The sequence below is a fragment of the Oncorhynchus keta genome, chromosome 1 (genome assembly GCF_023373465.1).
Source record: "Oncorhynchus keta strain PuntledgeMale-10-30-2019 chromosome 1, Oket_V2, whole genome shotgun sequence".
Classification (NCBI taxonomy): domain Eukaryota; kingdom Metazoa; phylum Chordata; class Actinopteri; order Salmoniformes; family Salmonidae; genus Oncorhynchus; species Oncorhynchus keta.
In genome coordinates, this window is record NC_068421.1 from 62,289,672 (window position 1) to 62,306,159 (window position 16,488).

At 43.9% G+C, this 16,488-nt stretch overlaps 2 protein-coding genes across 4 annotated transcripts; both read left to right on the top strand.

Annotated features, from left to right (window-relative positions):
• The first annotated feature begins 117 nt into the window (after positions 1 to 117).
• On the top strand, positions 118 to 11,962 carry npl (N-acetylneuraminate pyruvate lyase (dihydrodipicolinate synthase)). Of its 2 annotated transcripts, none has more exons than XM_052457382.1 (12): positions 118 to 282; positions 890 to 962; positions 1,077 to 1,150; positions 7,193 to 7,280; positions 7,845 to 7,902; positions 8,027 to 8,102; positions 8,243 to 8,335; positions 8,464 to 8,609; positions 8,930 to 8,976; positions 10,695 to 10,779; positions 10,888 to 10,927; positions 11,047 to 11,962. In XM_052457382.1, the coding sequence occupies exons 2-12, from the start codon at positions 892 to 894 to the stop codon at positions 11,190 to 11,192; spliced, it is 924 nt and encodes a 307-aa protein (XP_052313342.1). In that variant the 5' UTR covers positions 118 to 282; positions 890 to 891; the 3' UTR covers positions 11,193 to 11,962. The 2 variants fall into 2 exon arrangements, with proteins under 2 accessions (XP_052313342.1, XP_052313343.1); XM_052457383.1 differs by having other exon boundaries at positions 132 to 186.
• Positions 11,963 to 12,313: 351 nt separating this feature from the next.
• LOC118390300 (cysteine-rich motor neuron 1 protein-like) lies at positions 12,314 to 16,482 on the top strand. 2 transcript variants are annotated; one of them, XM_035780749.2, is made up of 5 exons: positions 12,314 to 12,651; positions 13,077 to 13,313; positions 15,231 to 15,389; positions 15,541 to 15,693; positions 15,839 to 16,482. In XM_035780749.2, the coding sequence occupies exons 1-5, from the start codon at positions 12,639 to 12,641 to the stop codon at positions 16,084 to 16,086; spliced, it is 810 nt and encodes a 269-aa protein (XP_035636642.1). In that variant the 5' UTR covers positions 12,314 to 12,638; the 3' UTR covers positions 16,087 to 16,482. The 2 variants fall into 2 exon arrangements, with proteins under 2 accessions (XP_035636642.1, XP_035636633.1); XM_035780740.2 differs by having other exon boundaries at positions 12,556 to 12,871.
• Positions 16,483 to 16,488: the final 6 nt, after the last annotated feature.

Below are 16,488 nucleotides of genomic sequence, written 5' to 3' on the forward strand. Positions count from 1 at the left end.
CATAAAGGTGGACGTTTGTCAGTACCTTGAATATTGACAGACATCAGAATGAATGTCCCACCTTTGTTGGTAGTCACTACATTTCCCATCTAGCCTAGAAAAGTCATGTGCAACGTCTGGTCTCACATGACCTACTTGAGCTTTGACGTCAAATCCATGTTGAAAACTCTCTGGTAGAGGCAGAAGGTAAGGCAGGCTCTCTTCAACAAGAAAACGAAATAAAGGCTTGCATCATATTTCCACCTATTTGTGCAGGATCTACTGGAGGAACAAACAAAACGGGTAACAACATATTTAGTACTGTATGCATTGCATGCCTAACATGATAAACTGATAGTTTAAGTTTCAGGTTGTATTGTCACGTGCACAAGTACTGTGAAATGCCTTTCTGGCTAATTCTTCCCCAACAAAGCAGTAATCAATATCCGTAGTACTATAGAGTAAAGTAGAACAAAAACACACGACTAATAGAAATAAGAAATACACGAGATCGTCAGTAAGCTATATAACGTTACAGGGGTCAGTGCCATTGTTTGCTTGGCAAGTTAATGTCAGTTTTAGGGGAGAGTCACTATAGGCTCAATGTAGTTTGAAGAATCAGACCTAAAGCTATGAAATATTATCCATTCCATGGTTGTTTTCATATTGTAGTGCAGAATTCTACTCTACCCACTAGGCACAGACATCAGTTCAATGTCTAATTTACATCTGGTTGAGTTGTCAGCAATTTCATCAGATTTTGTTGGGGTTGTAATTTTGTGGTAACAACGTTTGATTCAACCAGTTTTGGTATTCTTTTGTAGTGAAGGATTCAATTAAACTCAGGAAATTAACAGACCCCCCCCCAACCAACCATGCACAGTCAGCATATTTTCTCTCTCTCACACAGCCATGACTCCCGTTGTTGGCAGGAAGGCCACTGGCCTTGTAGCTGCCACTTTTACACCTCTCACTCCTGAAGGGTAGGTGATCTAACTTGTTTTATGGGTCATACTATGTATGCATTTATGATTAGAGCTGTTGTTGACTTTACATTCTTCAACTTACTGTACTCTTTATCCAATCTCTCTCCACAGTGAAATCAACCTTTCAGAGATCAGACCCTATGTTGACTACCTGTTAGAGCAACAAGGTGTTAAGAGTATATTTGGTAAGAGCTTCCTCTTTACCTGGCTCCTTGAGGGGTATCCCCTCCGTTCAAACTTGTTCCCCCTCAGTTTTATGCCCCTACAGTAAATACTACGTCAAATGATTGAGTGACAGGTTGACACAAAGAAAATATCAGCTGCACTGTGTCCGCACAATGGTCAGAGTGGGCCGCAGTGTGTGTAGGGGGGTGATTAGTTATGACTCGTTTGGGTTTCTGTAAAAAGCATGAAACACTTCTCATCTCTGTGGTAGGCTAAGTGAATAATGTGATACGCTTCCGCCTGTCATTTTTTATTTATAAGGGCAGAGTCGAGTTAAAAGTTACCTGGTGAGGAGGCCGAACTGTCTCCTTCCTACTCCTCTGCTGTTCCTATGGGAAGTTCCCAATGATGGGGGGGGTGTTCCTGGGTGTGTCACGGAAGTTGTTCCTGGGTGTGTCACGGAAGTTGTTCCTGGGTGTGTCACGGAAGTTGTCACTGTTTTGAGGTCAGGAGACAACCCCAGTGTCTCTTGTGCATCGTTTGGGAGAGAATGCTCCCTTACCTGCTTCAACAATGGCTCATGCGGGGAAGTTTGCCACTGCATAGCCAAAAGCATAGTCTACATTTTTTAAGTGTTCATCTGCCTCGGGGCAACTGCTATGAGGGGAGGGTTGTGTGGCGAAGACATGCTATAGGCACATCTCTCTCAATTTTTGTTTCTTTGTGCCAATTATTTGTCAATATTTTTAAATGCCCCATGAAATAAATAAATATATACACATACACACAGGCAAGAAAAAGTATGTGAACCCTTTGGAATTACCTGGATTTCTGCATAAATTGGTCATCCCATTTGATCTGATCTTCATCTAAGTCACAACAATAGACATAAACATAATAACACACACATTATTGTATTTTTCTTGTCTATATTGAATACATAATTTAAACATTCACAGTGTAGGTTGGAAAAAGTATGTGAACTCCTAGGCTAATGACTTCTCCAAAAGATAATTGTCAGGAGTCAGCTAACCTGGAGTCCAATCAATGATATGAGATTGGATATGTTGCTTAGAGCTGCCTTGCCCTATAAAAAACACTAACAAAATTAAAGTTTGCTATTCACAAGAAGCATTGCCTGATGTGAACCATGCTTCAAACAAAATAGATCACAGAAGACCTAAGATGAAGAATTGTTGACTTGCATAAAGCTGGAAAGGGTTACAAAAGTATCTCTAAAAGCCTTGATGTTCATTAGTCAAAGGAAGACAAATTGTCTATAAAAGGAGAAAGTTCAGCACTGTTGCTACTCTCCCTAGGAGTGGCTGTCCTGCAAAGATGACTGCGAGAACAAAGCGCAGAATGCACAATGAGGTTAAGAAGAATCCAAGTGTGTCAGCTAATGACTTACAGAAATATCTGGAACATGCTAACATCTCTGTTGACGAGTTTGCGATACGTAAAACACTAAACAAGAATGGTGTTCATGGGAGGACACCACAGAAGAAGCCACTGCAGTCCAAAAAAACTGCTGCACGTCTGAAGTTTGCTGAACTGCACCTGGATGATCCACAGCGCTACTGGCAAAATATTCTGTGGACAGATGAAACTACAGTTGAGTTGTTTGGAAGGAACACAACACTGTGGAGAAGAAAAGGCACAGCACACCAACATCAAAACCTCATCCCAGCTGTAAAGTATGGTGGAGGGATTATCATGTTTTGGGGCTGCCTCAGGGCCTGGACTGATTGTTATCATCAGAGGAAAAATTAATTCCCAAGTTTATCAAGACATTTTACAGGAGACTGTTAGGCTATCTGTCTGCCAATTGAAGCTCAACAGAAGTTGGGTGATGCAACAGGACAACGACTCAAAACACAGAAGTAAATCAACAACAGAAGAAAATACGCCTAATGGTGTCCTGACCTCAACCCGATTTCAGTTGTTCTGGCATGACCTCAAGAGAGCAGTTCACACCAGACATCCCAAAAATATTGCTGAACTGAAACAGTTTTGTAAAGAGGAGTGGTCCAAAATTCCTCCTGACCATTGTGCAGGTCTGATCCGCAACTACAGAAAATGTTTGGTTGAGGTTATTGCTGCCAAAGAAGGGTCAACCAGTTTGGTTTCTCAAATGACTGTCTCGCCTGGTTCACCAACTACTACTCAGACGGAGTTCAGTGTGTCAAATCGGAAGGCCTGTTGTCTGGACCTCTGGCAGTCTCTATGGGGGTGCCACAGGCTTCAATTCTCGGCCTGACTGTTTTCTCTGTATATATCAATGATGTCACTCTTGCTTCTGGTGATTCTCTAATCCACCTCTGCACAGACGACACCATTCTGTATACTTCTGGCCGTTCTTTGGGCACTGTGTTAAATAACCTCCATACGAGCTTCAATGCCATACAACTCTCCTTCTGTGGCCTCCAACTGCTCTTAAACGCTAGTAAAACTAAATGCATGCTTTTCAACCGATCGCTGCCCGCCTGCCTAGCATCACTACTCTGGACGGTTCTGACTTAGAATATGTGGACAAATACCTAGGTGTCTGGTTAGACTGTACACCCTCCTTCCAGACTCACATTAAGCATCTCCAATCTAAAATTAAATCTAAATCGGCTTCCAATTTCACAACAAAGCATCCTTCACTCATGCTGCCAAACATACCCTCGTAAAACTGACTATCCTACCGATCCTTGACTTCGGCAATGTCATTTACAAAATAGCCTCCAGCAGTCTATCACAGTGTCATCCATTTAGTCACCAAAGCCACATATTCTACCCACCACTGCGACCTATATACTCTCTTTGGCTGGCCCTCGCTTCATTTTCGTCGCCAGACCCACTGGCTCCATGTCATCTATAAAGTCTTTGCTAGGTAAAGCTCCCCCTTATCTCAGCTCACTGGTCACCATAGCAGCACCCACCTGTAGCACGCGCTCCAGCAGGTATATTTCACTGGTCACCCCCAAAGCCAATTCCTTTGGCTTCCTTTCCTTCCAGTACTCAACTGCCAATTACTGGAATGAATTGCAAAAATCACTGAAGCTGGAGACTCATCTCCCTCACTAACTTTAAGCAGCTATCAGAGCAGCTTACCAATCATTGCACCTGTAGAAAGCCCATCTGTAAATAGCCCATCCAACTATCTCATCCCCATAATAAAAAAATAAATAATCCAAGGGTTCATATACTTTATCCACCCTGCACTGTGAATGTTTACACGGTGTGTTCAATAAAGACATATAAACGTATAATTGTTTATTAGTTTAAGCAGACTGTGTTTGCCTATTGTTGTGACCTAGATGAAGATCAGATCAAATTCTATGTCCAATTTATGCAGAAATCCAGGTATTTCCAAAGGGTTCACATACTTCTTGCCACTGTATTTACTGTACTTATCTGCAAAGTTAATCCCAACCTACTCCCCCATTTAGAATGTATGGTTACGGAAATTCTACAAAAAGACACATTGTTTGGAGAACTCACAAACTGTGCAAAACATTTAAGTTTACTGTCAATTTTTTCATTGTCTTCGTTTGGAGAGCATGTGTCCGATTTCTCCATGTTTAATGTTGTGTGAATGCGCACACTTTAGTTTGCATAGATATACCTGGCCTGTGTGCCAAGAATAGGTGTTCTAGTTAGTTCACTTTTGGGTAACCCAAGGGGAGGCTGTATCTGAGCCTGCTGGACCCCACCTGTTGGGTAACCCAAGGGGAGGCTGTATCTGAGCGCCTGCTGGACCCCACCTGTTGTGGGTAACCCAAGGGGAGGCTGTATCTGAGCGCCTGCTGGACCCCATCTGTTGTGGGTAACCCAAGGGGAGGCTGTATCTGAGCCTGGTGGACCCCACCTGTGCTTTATTAGTTAAGTCAGAATGTGCCTCATGAGAGGGTTTTTCTTTTGAATGCTGACATTTTGAATTCAGAATTTTGTTTGTGTGTATACAGTGGGGCAAAAAAGTATTTAGTCAGCCACCAATTGTGCAAGTTCTCCCACTTAAAAAGATGAGAGGCCTGTCATTTTCATCATAGGTACACTTCAACTATGACCAGACAAAATTATTTTAAAAATCCAGAAAATCACATTGTAGGATATTTAATGAATTTATTTGCAAATTATGGTGGAAAATAAGTATTTGGTCAATAATAAAAGTTTATCTCAATACTTTGTTATATACCCTTTGTTGGCAATGACAGAGGTCAAACGTTTTCTGTAAGTCTTCACAAGGTTTTCACACACTGTTGCTGGTATTTTGGCCAATTCCTCCATGCATATCTCCTCTAGTGCAGTGATGTGTTGGGGCTGTTGCTGGGCAACATGGACGTTCAACTCCCTCCAAAGATTTTCTATGGGGTTGAGATCTGGAGACTGGCTAGGCCACTCCAGGACTTTGAAATGCTTCTTACGAAGCCACTCCTTTGTTGCCCGGGCGGTGTGTTAGGGATCATTGTCATGCTGAGAGACCCAGCCTCGTTTCGTCTTCAATGCCCTTGCTGATGGAAGGAGGTTTTCACTCAAAATCTCACGATACATGGCCCCATTCATTCTTTCCTTTACACGGATCAGTCGTCCTGGTCCCTTTGCAGAAAAACAGCCCCAAAGCATGATGTTTCCACCCCCATGCTTCACAGTAGGTATGGTGTTCTTTGGATGCAACTCGGCATACTTTGTCCTCCAAACACGACGAGTTCAGTTTTTACCAAAAAGTTATATTTTGGTTTCATCGGACCATATGACATTCTCCCAATCTTCTTCTGGATCATCAAAATGCTCTCTAGCAAACTTCAGACAGGGCTGGACATGTGCTGGCTTAAGCAGGGGGACACGTCTGGCACTGCAGGATTTGAGTCCCTGGTGGCGTAGTGTGTTACTGATGGTAGGCTTTGTTACTTTGGTCCCAGCTCTCTGCAGGTCATTCACTAGGTCCCCCCGTGTGGTTCTGGGATTTTTGCTCACCGTTGTTGTGATCATTTTGACCCCACAGGGTGAGCTCTTGCGTGGAGCCCCAGATCGAGGAAGATTATCAGTTGTCTTGTATGTCTTCCATTTCCTAATAATTGCTCCCACAGTTGATTTCTTCAAACCAAGCTGCTCACCTATTGCAGATTCAGTCTTCCCAGCCTGGTGCAGGTCTACAATTTTGTTTCTGGTGTCCTTTGACAGCTCTTTGGTCTTGGCCATAGTGGAGTTTGGAGTGTGACTGTTTGAGGTTGTGGGCAGGTGTATTTTATACTGATAACAAGTACAAACAGGTGCTATTAATACAGGTAACGAGTGGAGGACAGAGGAGCCTCTTAAAGAAGAAGTTACAGGTCTGTGAGAGCCAGAAATCTTGCTTGTTTGTAGGTGACCAAATACTTATTTTCCACCATAATTTGCAAATAAATTCATAAAAAAATCCTACAATGTGATTTTCTGGATTTTTTTTCTCATTTTGTCTGTCATAGTTGAAGTGTACCTATGATAAATTACAGGCCTCATCTTTTTAAGTGGGAGAACTTGCACAATTGGTGGCTGACTAAATACTTTTTTACCCCTGTGTGTGTGTGTGTGTGTGTGTGTGTGTGTATATATTTTATTTATTTGTTTGTTTGTAAATATTAGCGTCATCTTAACACCAGCGCTGTGTAAATAAATCCAACAGTTATTTGCACCTCTACCTGCTTGCCTCCTGCTGAATTTTTGGTCTTACCACTGCTATAAGGACCCTATTTTACACGGATACAGGGCAGCGGAGACTGGCTACAGATTTCGCGCCAACCTGTCACTTCAAAATCACTCAATGAGTCTGCGTTTGAACTTTGTTTGTTGGGGTATAGCGTAAGCTAAGCAGAATTCAATATAATTTGATTGCAAGAATGCCCAGAAATGCAGCTGCCTCGCCGATTAACTGCCTCCTTAGTCACTTTATCCTGGCGCCGGGTCTGGCTTCCTCCTTACAGTTATTGCTCATCTTCCCCCAATTGATCTGTGCAAAGTCATAGTGGTACTATCACTTTCCTACCAAGCACAGCTGTTAGTTATGCCTCTGTTCTTTTCCCCAACTGCTCCACCAGTAAATGGCACGACAGGAGAAGGCATGTCTCTCACTGTGGAGGAGAGGAAGCTGCTTGCAGTGGAGTGGTGTCATCAGGGCAAGAACAAGTAAGTCTGTGAAATGCCATTCTTGCAAACTCTGAACCCAACAAGTAAGTAATACAGAATGTGGTTATCAATTGTGTGTGTAATATGGTTTATACACTGAGTAGACAAAACATTAAGGACAACTATTTCCATGACAGACTGACCAGGTGAATCAAGGTGAAAGCTATGATCTCTTATTGATGTCACTTGTTAAATCCACTTCTATGAAGGGAAGGAGACGGGTTAATGAAGGATTTCTAAGTCTTGAGACAATTGAGACATTAATTGTCTAAGACAAAAGTGCCTTTTGAACGGGGTATGGTATTAGGTGCCTGGTGCACCGGTTTGTCAAGACCTGCACCATGGGCCAGCATCCCTGTGGAATGCTTTCAATACATTGTAGATTCCATGAATAGAGGCTGTTCTTAGGGCAAAAGGAGGTGGGGGTGGTGCAACTCAATATTAAGAAGGTGTTCCTAATGTTTGCTATGCTCAATGTATGTGGCAATACTGTTTCTCTGTGTGTGAACAAGTCACTGATTAAGCCTTGCTGGCTTCTTGGCACACGTTGATGTGTTTTCACAGGCTGGAGCAGGTGATAGTGCATGTGGGCTGCATGAGTCTGAAGGACTCCCAGGAGCTGGTGAGTCATCCCTGCCACAACCTGTTGGGACTCCTGCCTACCCATAACTAGTCTAAACTCGGCACAAGGCTTTGGAACAGCTCACAGTGTAAGGTGTCATACTATCTCCGTGTCTCCCATGCAGGCACGACATGCTGCTGAAATAGGAGCCGATGGGATATCAGTCATCTCCCCCTCTTTCTTCAAACCCGCCACCGCAGGTGGGTTGAGCATATTTTTCGGGTTGTGACGTATACTTGTGGTTCTGTTTGCTCATTACGGTATGCCTAAGCCATTCCACTCGGATCAACGTTGCAGTGAGATTTGCTTTCCTTACGCTGTTTCCTTCCACTGAACTCAGATGCTCTGAGGATGTTTCTCCAGGAAGTGGCTGCAGCCGCCCCAGCCATGCCCTTCTACTATTATCACATTCCAGCTGTGACCGGGGTCAACTGTGAGTACTCTGCTTTCAGTTGATATGATAGTCGGTCACTTCTTGATGCACCTCTGCATGTGATACTCTAATATTCAGGGTTTGAATTAAAAGCATGTTGATTCTCAGCCACTCTTTTCTCCTGTCAGTGCGATCAAGGGATGTGTTGGAGGGGATAGCGAATCAGATCCCCTCTTTCCAGGGGCTGAAGTTCAGTGGCAGCGACCTGATGGACTTTGGCCAGTGTGTCAGCTATAGTCCATCTCACTGGTCACTCCTATATGGTATAGATGAGGTCAGCACTTCATCTTTCTCCTCCCTCTCTGTGCTTGTCTCTCTCTGTCAGTATGAAGATAACTTATCCTTAGAGCAGTGTTTCCCAACTCCAGTCCTCAAGTACCCCAAACAGTACACATTTTTATTGTAGCCCCAGACAAGCACACCTGATTCAACTTTTCAAATAATCATCAAGCCCTCGATCATTTAAATCAGGTGTTTTTATTTGGGGCACCAACAAAAATGTGTCCTGTTGGGATACTCGAGGACTGCCTTAGAGGCAAGTCGTGTTCAGTATGTTATTTTTATCTAATTAAAGAATGTTTTACTCTTTAACAGCAACTGCTAGGAGCTTTGGCAATGGGTGCCAATGGGGCTGTAGGCAGGTTGGTCTCTATTTGATATCATACTTTAACCCTGAGAACTAGGCTCTGTGTGAAGTCAGTTCATTAGGCAGACACTTACAGTGCATTCTGAGGGTATTTGGACACCTTGACTTTTTCCACATTTTGTTATGTTACAGCCTTATTCAAAAAAAAATATATTTTTTTAATGTCTCAATCTACACACAATACCACATAATGACAAAGCAAAAACGGGTTTTCAGAAAAATTGAAATATCACATTTACATAAGTATTCAGACCCTTTACTCAGTACTTTGTTGAAGCACCTTTGGCAGCAATTACAGCCTCGAGTCTTCTTGGGTACGATGCTACAAGCTTAGCACACCTGTATTTGGGGAGTTTCTCCCATTCTTCTCTGCAGATCCTCAAGCTCAGTCAGGTTGGGTGGAGAGCTTCACTGCACAGCTATTTTCAGGTCTCTCCAGAGATGTTCGATCGTGTTCAAGTCCAGGCTCTGGCTGGGCCCCTCGAGGACATTCAGAGACTTGTCTCAAAGCCACTCCTGCGTTGTCTTGGCTGTGTGCTAGGGTCATTGTCCTGTTGGAAGGTGAACCTTCGCCCCAGTCTGTGGTCCTGTTCTGGAGCATGTTTTCATCAAGGATCTCTCTGTACTTTGCTCTGTTCATCTTTGCCTCGATCCTGACTCGTCTCCCAGTCCCTGCCACTGAATAACATCCCCACAGCATGATGCTGCCACCACCATGCTTCACTGTAGGGATGGTGCCAGGTTTCCTAGGAATAGTCTTGGTGGTTCCAAACTTCTTCCATTTTAAGAATGATGGAGGCCACTGTGTTCTTGGGGACCTTCAATGGTGCAGTTATGTTTTTTGGTACCCTTCCCCAGATCTGTGCCTCGACACAATCCTGTCTCGGAGCTCTACAGACAATTCCTTCGACCTCATGGCTTGATTTTTGCTCTGACATGCACTGTCAACTGTGGGACCTTATATAGACAGGTGTGTGCCTTTCCAAATCATGTCCAATCCATTGAATTTACCACAGGTGGACTCAAGTTGGAGAAACATCAAGGATGATCATTGGAAACAAGATGCACCCGAGCTAAATTTGAAGTCTCATGGCAAAGGGTCTGAATACTTATGTAAGGTATTTTTAATTTGTTTTCTGTTTTACATTTTTGTTTTGTATTTTACCCCCTTTTTCTCCTCAATTTCAATCTTGTCTCATCACTGCCACTTCCCAACGGGCTCTGGATGCGGGTCATGCGTCCTCCGAAACATGACCCGCACTTAACACCCGCCCGCTTAACCCTGAAGCAAGCCGCACCAATGTGTCGGAGGAAACACTGTTCAACTGACAACCTGGTCAGCCTGCAAGTGCCCGGCCCGCCACAAGGAGTCGCTAGAGAGCGATAAGCCCTGACCTGGACGACGCTGGGCCAATTGTGCGCCGCCCTATGGGACTCCCGATCACAGCCGGTTGTAATAAAGCCCGGAATCGAACCCGGGTCTGTATTGACACGATGCAGTGCCTTAGAACGCTGCGCTACTCGGGAGGACCCTTTTTATTTTTATGAATTAGCAAACATTTCATTATGGGGTATTGTGTGTAGATTGATTAAATGAAACATTTTCTTCAATTTTAGAATAAGGCTGTAACATAACAAAATGTAGAAAAAGTCATGGGGTCTGAATACTTTCCGAATGCACTGTATGTCTTAGGAATGTCACTCTCTCCCCAGCACATACAACTACCTGGGCAGCAGTGTGAACAGACTCATGTCAGCCTTTGATAAAGGGGACCTCTCCAAGGCCAGGACTATACAGGTACACCTTCTTTTCAGCCTCAGACAAAACAACAACTCAGGACATCATTGTAGTTTTCCTAAATCTGTGATAATCTGATTGATTCATGTCTTTGATCTCCCTTTGCAGTTCCAGGTGCAAGATATCCTCTGTTATGCAATAAATCTAGGTGAGTGAGTGCAACATTTTCACCCACAAGTCATTCCCATGTGTGTCATCTGTGAGATTAACCTAGAGTGAGTCTGTGCCTTTTGTGATATGATACATTGTGTTTGTGTGTGTGCGCAGGGTTTGATTTGGCTGTGAATAAGCAGCTGATGAGTGAGGTGTCAGGATTGGCTCTGGGCCCTCCCCGCCTGCCCTTGCTGCCCTGCCCCCATCCCAAGGCCCTCTCCATAGCACAGAGACTCCAGCAGATCCTCGGGGAGCAATGACAGCAGCACGGAGGCTTGGCTTTATAGGCCAGCCTGGGAGCATCAGTCGGTTTAAACAGTCATGCATTTCTCTGTTTATCTAGACTCTCCCAAGATGTCAACTCTGAAATCTCCTATTCTGTTCTCCTGCTTCTAATTGATTTTAATAAGGAGGAACAGAAAACACTAACACTGTACCCAATAAGTTTGATTTAACTGACTATTGCCTGCACATGTATTCAAATGTAAAGAAACATTCCACTGCCAGAAGCCCAAAATGCCCAAAAAGACCACAGACATGCAAGAGGTGCAATCAAGCATCATGTAGTAGGGCATTCAGAGCATAGCCTACTAGGGAACTGTTAAAAATACTTTTAGCACCTTGTATCTTAAAATGGCTTCTGATATGTAATCTATATTGTTTTTATAGTGAGACCTGCAGGGTTGTTTTCTTCATACTTTATTTGTTTTTACTCTCTTTGTCGTTTACAGGAGCAACACTGCAATTTTGTGTGGTTGATACCTTTTCATATAAGTACTGTATTAGACTGTAACCTAACCCTGAAGTAAATCAGTACATCTATAAATTGAATTGCCACTGACCTCAAAAGTGTGAACTGCATTCTTTCCAGTATTGTAGTCTTGATATTATCTTTAAAGTGAATTACAGTATAACTAAACTTGTATATGAGTGAAAGGGAAATCTAAACAAAACTTGAATCATTTTTGTAAACACTCTTGGACATTGCATATGAAATAAAATATCGACCGTTTTGGAATGTTATGCCATATAGATTTTCACCTGTTATTTTTCCAAGTTTCATGTTCATTTGTTTGTCTCTATCTTTCTCTGTTATGATTCTGTGCTCTGCAGAGTATTGACTTCAGTTTCAGATCTCTTTCAGTATTTGTAAACCAAAAAGCAGAATGATCTCAGAGGTTGTGTGCCTGCCTGCCTCTGTCAGACAGAGAAGTGCTTTGTCCATGTCAGTCCCTCTTGGCTGTGGTGTCTGCGGTCTCTGTGTTCTTAGTCGCTCCCGTCCTCCCTCCCCCTCTACTTCCCTGACCCTCTACTTCCCTGACCCTTTCCATATCCGCTATTGACTATACTACACATTCCACCCGTGATCATACACACTTTTCACTCTTCTGAGAGGAGAGACCAAGCCAGCCTTTCTACTCTAACAGTATCGCCAACTCTTGGACAGAATGAAACTTTGGACATGTTTTCTTTGAGGCTATTGAAGCATAGCTGTTGTGAAATCTATTGGAATTTGATTAAATGTGTACAGGAGAGAGAGACCGGGACAGACCGAGCGGGAGGGAATGAGCGAGGGAGAGGGGTGTGTGGTTTTGGCTGGGATAAGAGAAGAGATGGTTGGTCAGGAATCTGGCTGAAGGACAGTGGGAGGAGGAACACATGATGTTCAGAAGTCTCTCAGAGGAACTGAAGCTCTCTTCGAGCCTATGCTTTGGTACGGTAAGTTGGGTTATTGATAACAGAGCAATGGTTTGGGTTTATCTTGGGCTCTGGGTGTTCTTGTTGGGGTGTAGCACCTCACAGCTGCATGGACAGGTTATTCTAGGTAAGGGGGAAGTGTGTGGAGGGGCAGTGGAGGGCCAGTGTGACACCAACCTCACATGTGTGTCTGTGAAGCCCGCTGACAAGGAGTTAACACCCAGTGCTGGACTCTGCAGCCGTGAGTCTACCTGTTACTATTCCCAATATTATGTGTTCCATATTTTGACTTTTATTTGTTTTATTCATGAGTGTATTTGAAAAGCAGTTAGATAAATAGTTATTTGTGTCCTCTAGTGAACTCCACTTTGGCTATGACAATGGAATTGCAGTATTGTAACTACAGAGGTGCGTGCAGTGCATCATATTGTCTATATTGCCCACAGCTCCCCTTGCCCCAGGCTGTGTGCCATGCTCTGGAGTGCTGTGTCCCCATGCCAGGCGAGTCTGCCCTGGGGGACATGTCACTGAGCCGTGTGGCTGCTGCCCACAGTGTGCCCGTCAGATGGGCCAGGTGTGTGGAGGCCCCCACTGGGAGAAAGGCTATTGTGACAGAGATCTCACCTGCACCCTGTTCACCGGACGCAGCCCTGCCAGACCCCCACACACCGGCGTGTGCAAAGGTAAGAGGATTGGTTCTAACAGATGGGGCTTAAGAGGGCAGATTGAGGTACGGCCCCTGTACAAATTTAAGCATTGCATAACAGCCACAGTGATGAAAGTGGTGCATGGTTGTGTATTATGTAACAGCTTACGTTTGTTAATGGGTGACTGTGTATGTATGCCTATAACCTACTTAAACTACATAAATCTGTTTTATCTATATATTGTCAGGACAGAACGGTGGTGTCGGGGGGAGGGGTGTGTCTGTTAACACCTGGTCTCTAATATGAAGGAAGGCTCGAGTTTCTGCTCGCCAGAGTTAGAATACCTCATGATAAGCTGTAGACCGTACTATTTACCAAGAGTTTATCTATATTTTGCTATCTATTTACCACCACAAACTGATGGCGGCACTAAGACTGCACTCAACGAGCTGTAGAAGTACATAGGCAAACAAGAAAATGCTCATCCAGTGGCAGCGCAGGGAAACTGAAATCTGTTTTACCTCATTTCTACCAGCATGTCACCTGTGTAAGTAGAGGCGAAAACACTCTAGATCACCTTTCCTCCACACACAGAGACGCATACAAAGCTCACCCTCCATTTAGCAAATCTGACCGTAACTCTATCCTCCTGATTCCTGCTTACAAGCATAAACTCAAACAGGAAGTTCCAGTTACACACATGCTTAATATAGAAGTGGTCTGATGAAGCAGATGCTAAACTACAGGACTGTTTCGATAGCACAGACTGGAATATGTTTTGGGATTAATCCAATGGCATTCAGGAGTTTACTACATCAGTCACCGCCTTCATTAATAAGTGCATCGATAACATCGTCCCCACAGTGACCATACATAGATATCCCAACCAGAAGCCATGGATTACAGGCAACATCCGCACTGAGTTAAAGGCTAGATCTTCCACTTTCAAGGACTGGGACACTAATCCGGACGCTTATAAGAAATCCCGCTACGCCCTCCAATGAACCATCAAACAGGCAAAGTGTCAATACAGAATCCTATTACATCGACGCTGATGATCGTTGGATGTGGCAGGGCTTGCAAACTATGACAGATTACAAAGGGAAACCCAGCCTTAAACTGTCCAGACAAACTATATACCTTCTATGCTCGCGTCGTAGCTAGCAACACTGAACCATGCATGAGAGCACCAGCTGTTCCAGACGACTGTGTGATCACGTTCTCCGTAGCCGATGTGAGTAAGACCTTTAAACAGGTTAGCATTTACAAGGCCGCAGGACCAGATGGATTACCAGGATGTGTACTCGGAGCATGCGCTGGCAAGTGTCTTCACTAACATTTTCAACCTCTCCCTGACCCAGTCTGTAACACCTACATGTTTAAGCAGACCACCATAGGTTACCTTGGCATTCTTGGGCACAGCTAAATGACTATCGCCCCCTTTTGGTCCCCTAAAAAGGGGGAGACTATGCACAAAAAGTGCTATAATTTGTAAACCGTTCACCCGATATGGATGAAAATACCCTCAAAGATGACATTAAAGCTGATAGTCTGCATTTTAACCTGTCATTGTATAATTTCAAATCCAAAGTGCTGTAGTACAGAGCCAAAACAACAAAAATATTGCCACTGTCCCAATTCTTTTGAAGCTTACTGTATCTACCTCAATTACCTCGTACCCCTGCACATTGACTCTGTATTGTTACCATGTATATAGCCAAGTTATCGTTACTCATTGTGTATTTATTTGTCAATTTCTTTTTTTGTGTCTCTACATTGTTGGGAAGGGCCCGTATGTAAGCGTTTAACTATTTGTTTACGAAGCATGTCACAAATAATATTGTATTTTATTTGACATATATTATAACAGATCTTCAAATAAAATGTTACCTTTCTCGTTACCTTATCCAAGTAATCTCACCCTTTCTGTGACTCTCCCCTGTCGTGTTCCAGTGTTACTTGGGCATCAGGCAGACCCCCTGGCAGACCCCCTATGCCCCTGGATGTGGGGCTGCAACGTCAGGGCAGGGGCCTGTGACTGCTACTCCCTACAGACTTGCCACGCTGCCTTCTCCTATCACAGTTTGGACCAATGTCTCAAAACAATGAGAGGTGAGATACATAGACCTAGGCACCCATGTATACGGACACACACACACACACACATACTGATAAGGTTGGAAAGTTTTGGAGAATAAGCTCCAGCTGTATGTGCTTTTGATGTTTTAGGCATATAATTGAAACTTGGCTATCGATTTTCCAGGGGATGAGCTCTGGAGCGAGATGGAGGAACAAGGGGAGCATACATGTGTGGAATGGGGCTGTGAGTTGCAGGGAAGCCAGTGTGTGTGTATGGAGAGGAGCTGCTACTCACCCACACCATTATTCTCTGAAGACACCTGTGAAAACATGCTGCGTGAGTTTCACCACAAAAATAATAACCAACTGCTGTAACACAATAGAGTAAATCGATTTTCACAAACAATATGGTATTCAAAAACTAAACGTGAACATCTATACATTAATCTCCGTTCCTCTTTCTCTCCACATGTCTATCTCAGAGAGAGCTCGCTGCAGCAATGTTAAATGCCCTGAGGTCCAAGACCCTTCCTGCCCTGCTGATTCCTTCCTCACTGAGCCTTACATTCCTCATGGCCAATGCTGCCCCCTGGTGCCAGCTATCTGCACATGCAACTTCGATAAATGCCCGTTGGCACCCCCGACCTGTCCTCCTGGCCAGCAAGTCCACGGTGTGGAGAGCAGGGATGGTCTTCCAGGGGCTTGTTGCCACCAGTACCAATGTGTGTAGGGTTAGGCACTGCTTAGGCAGCAAAGTTTGATGAGATGATGACAGACAAAGAGAAAAAAGGAGAGAAGGGGTAGACAGGCCAAAGGAAAGTGCCAGGACCTCAAACAGAGCTGGACTCGACAGACAGGACTCCACTGGTTAATAGCTGATGGATTGCATGGGCAATTTTATATGCATTATGACTCACACATTGCCTACAGTTTTATTTCTGAAATCATGGCATTAATCGCTTTTTTGAGCAACGTTGCCTAAATGTAACTAAAACCATTTAACTAAATTCTAATACATTGTAATACATCACTGATAATGGGTTGGGAGGAATAGGCTACTGTGCCCGTGGTAGGATACTGGATGTCATGTGCATATTTTCATAATAAAGGAAACAATAGACCCCTCTTTTCA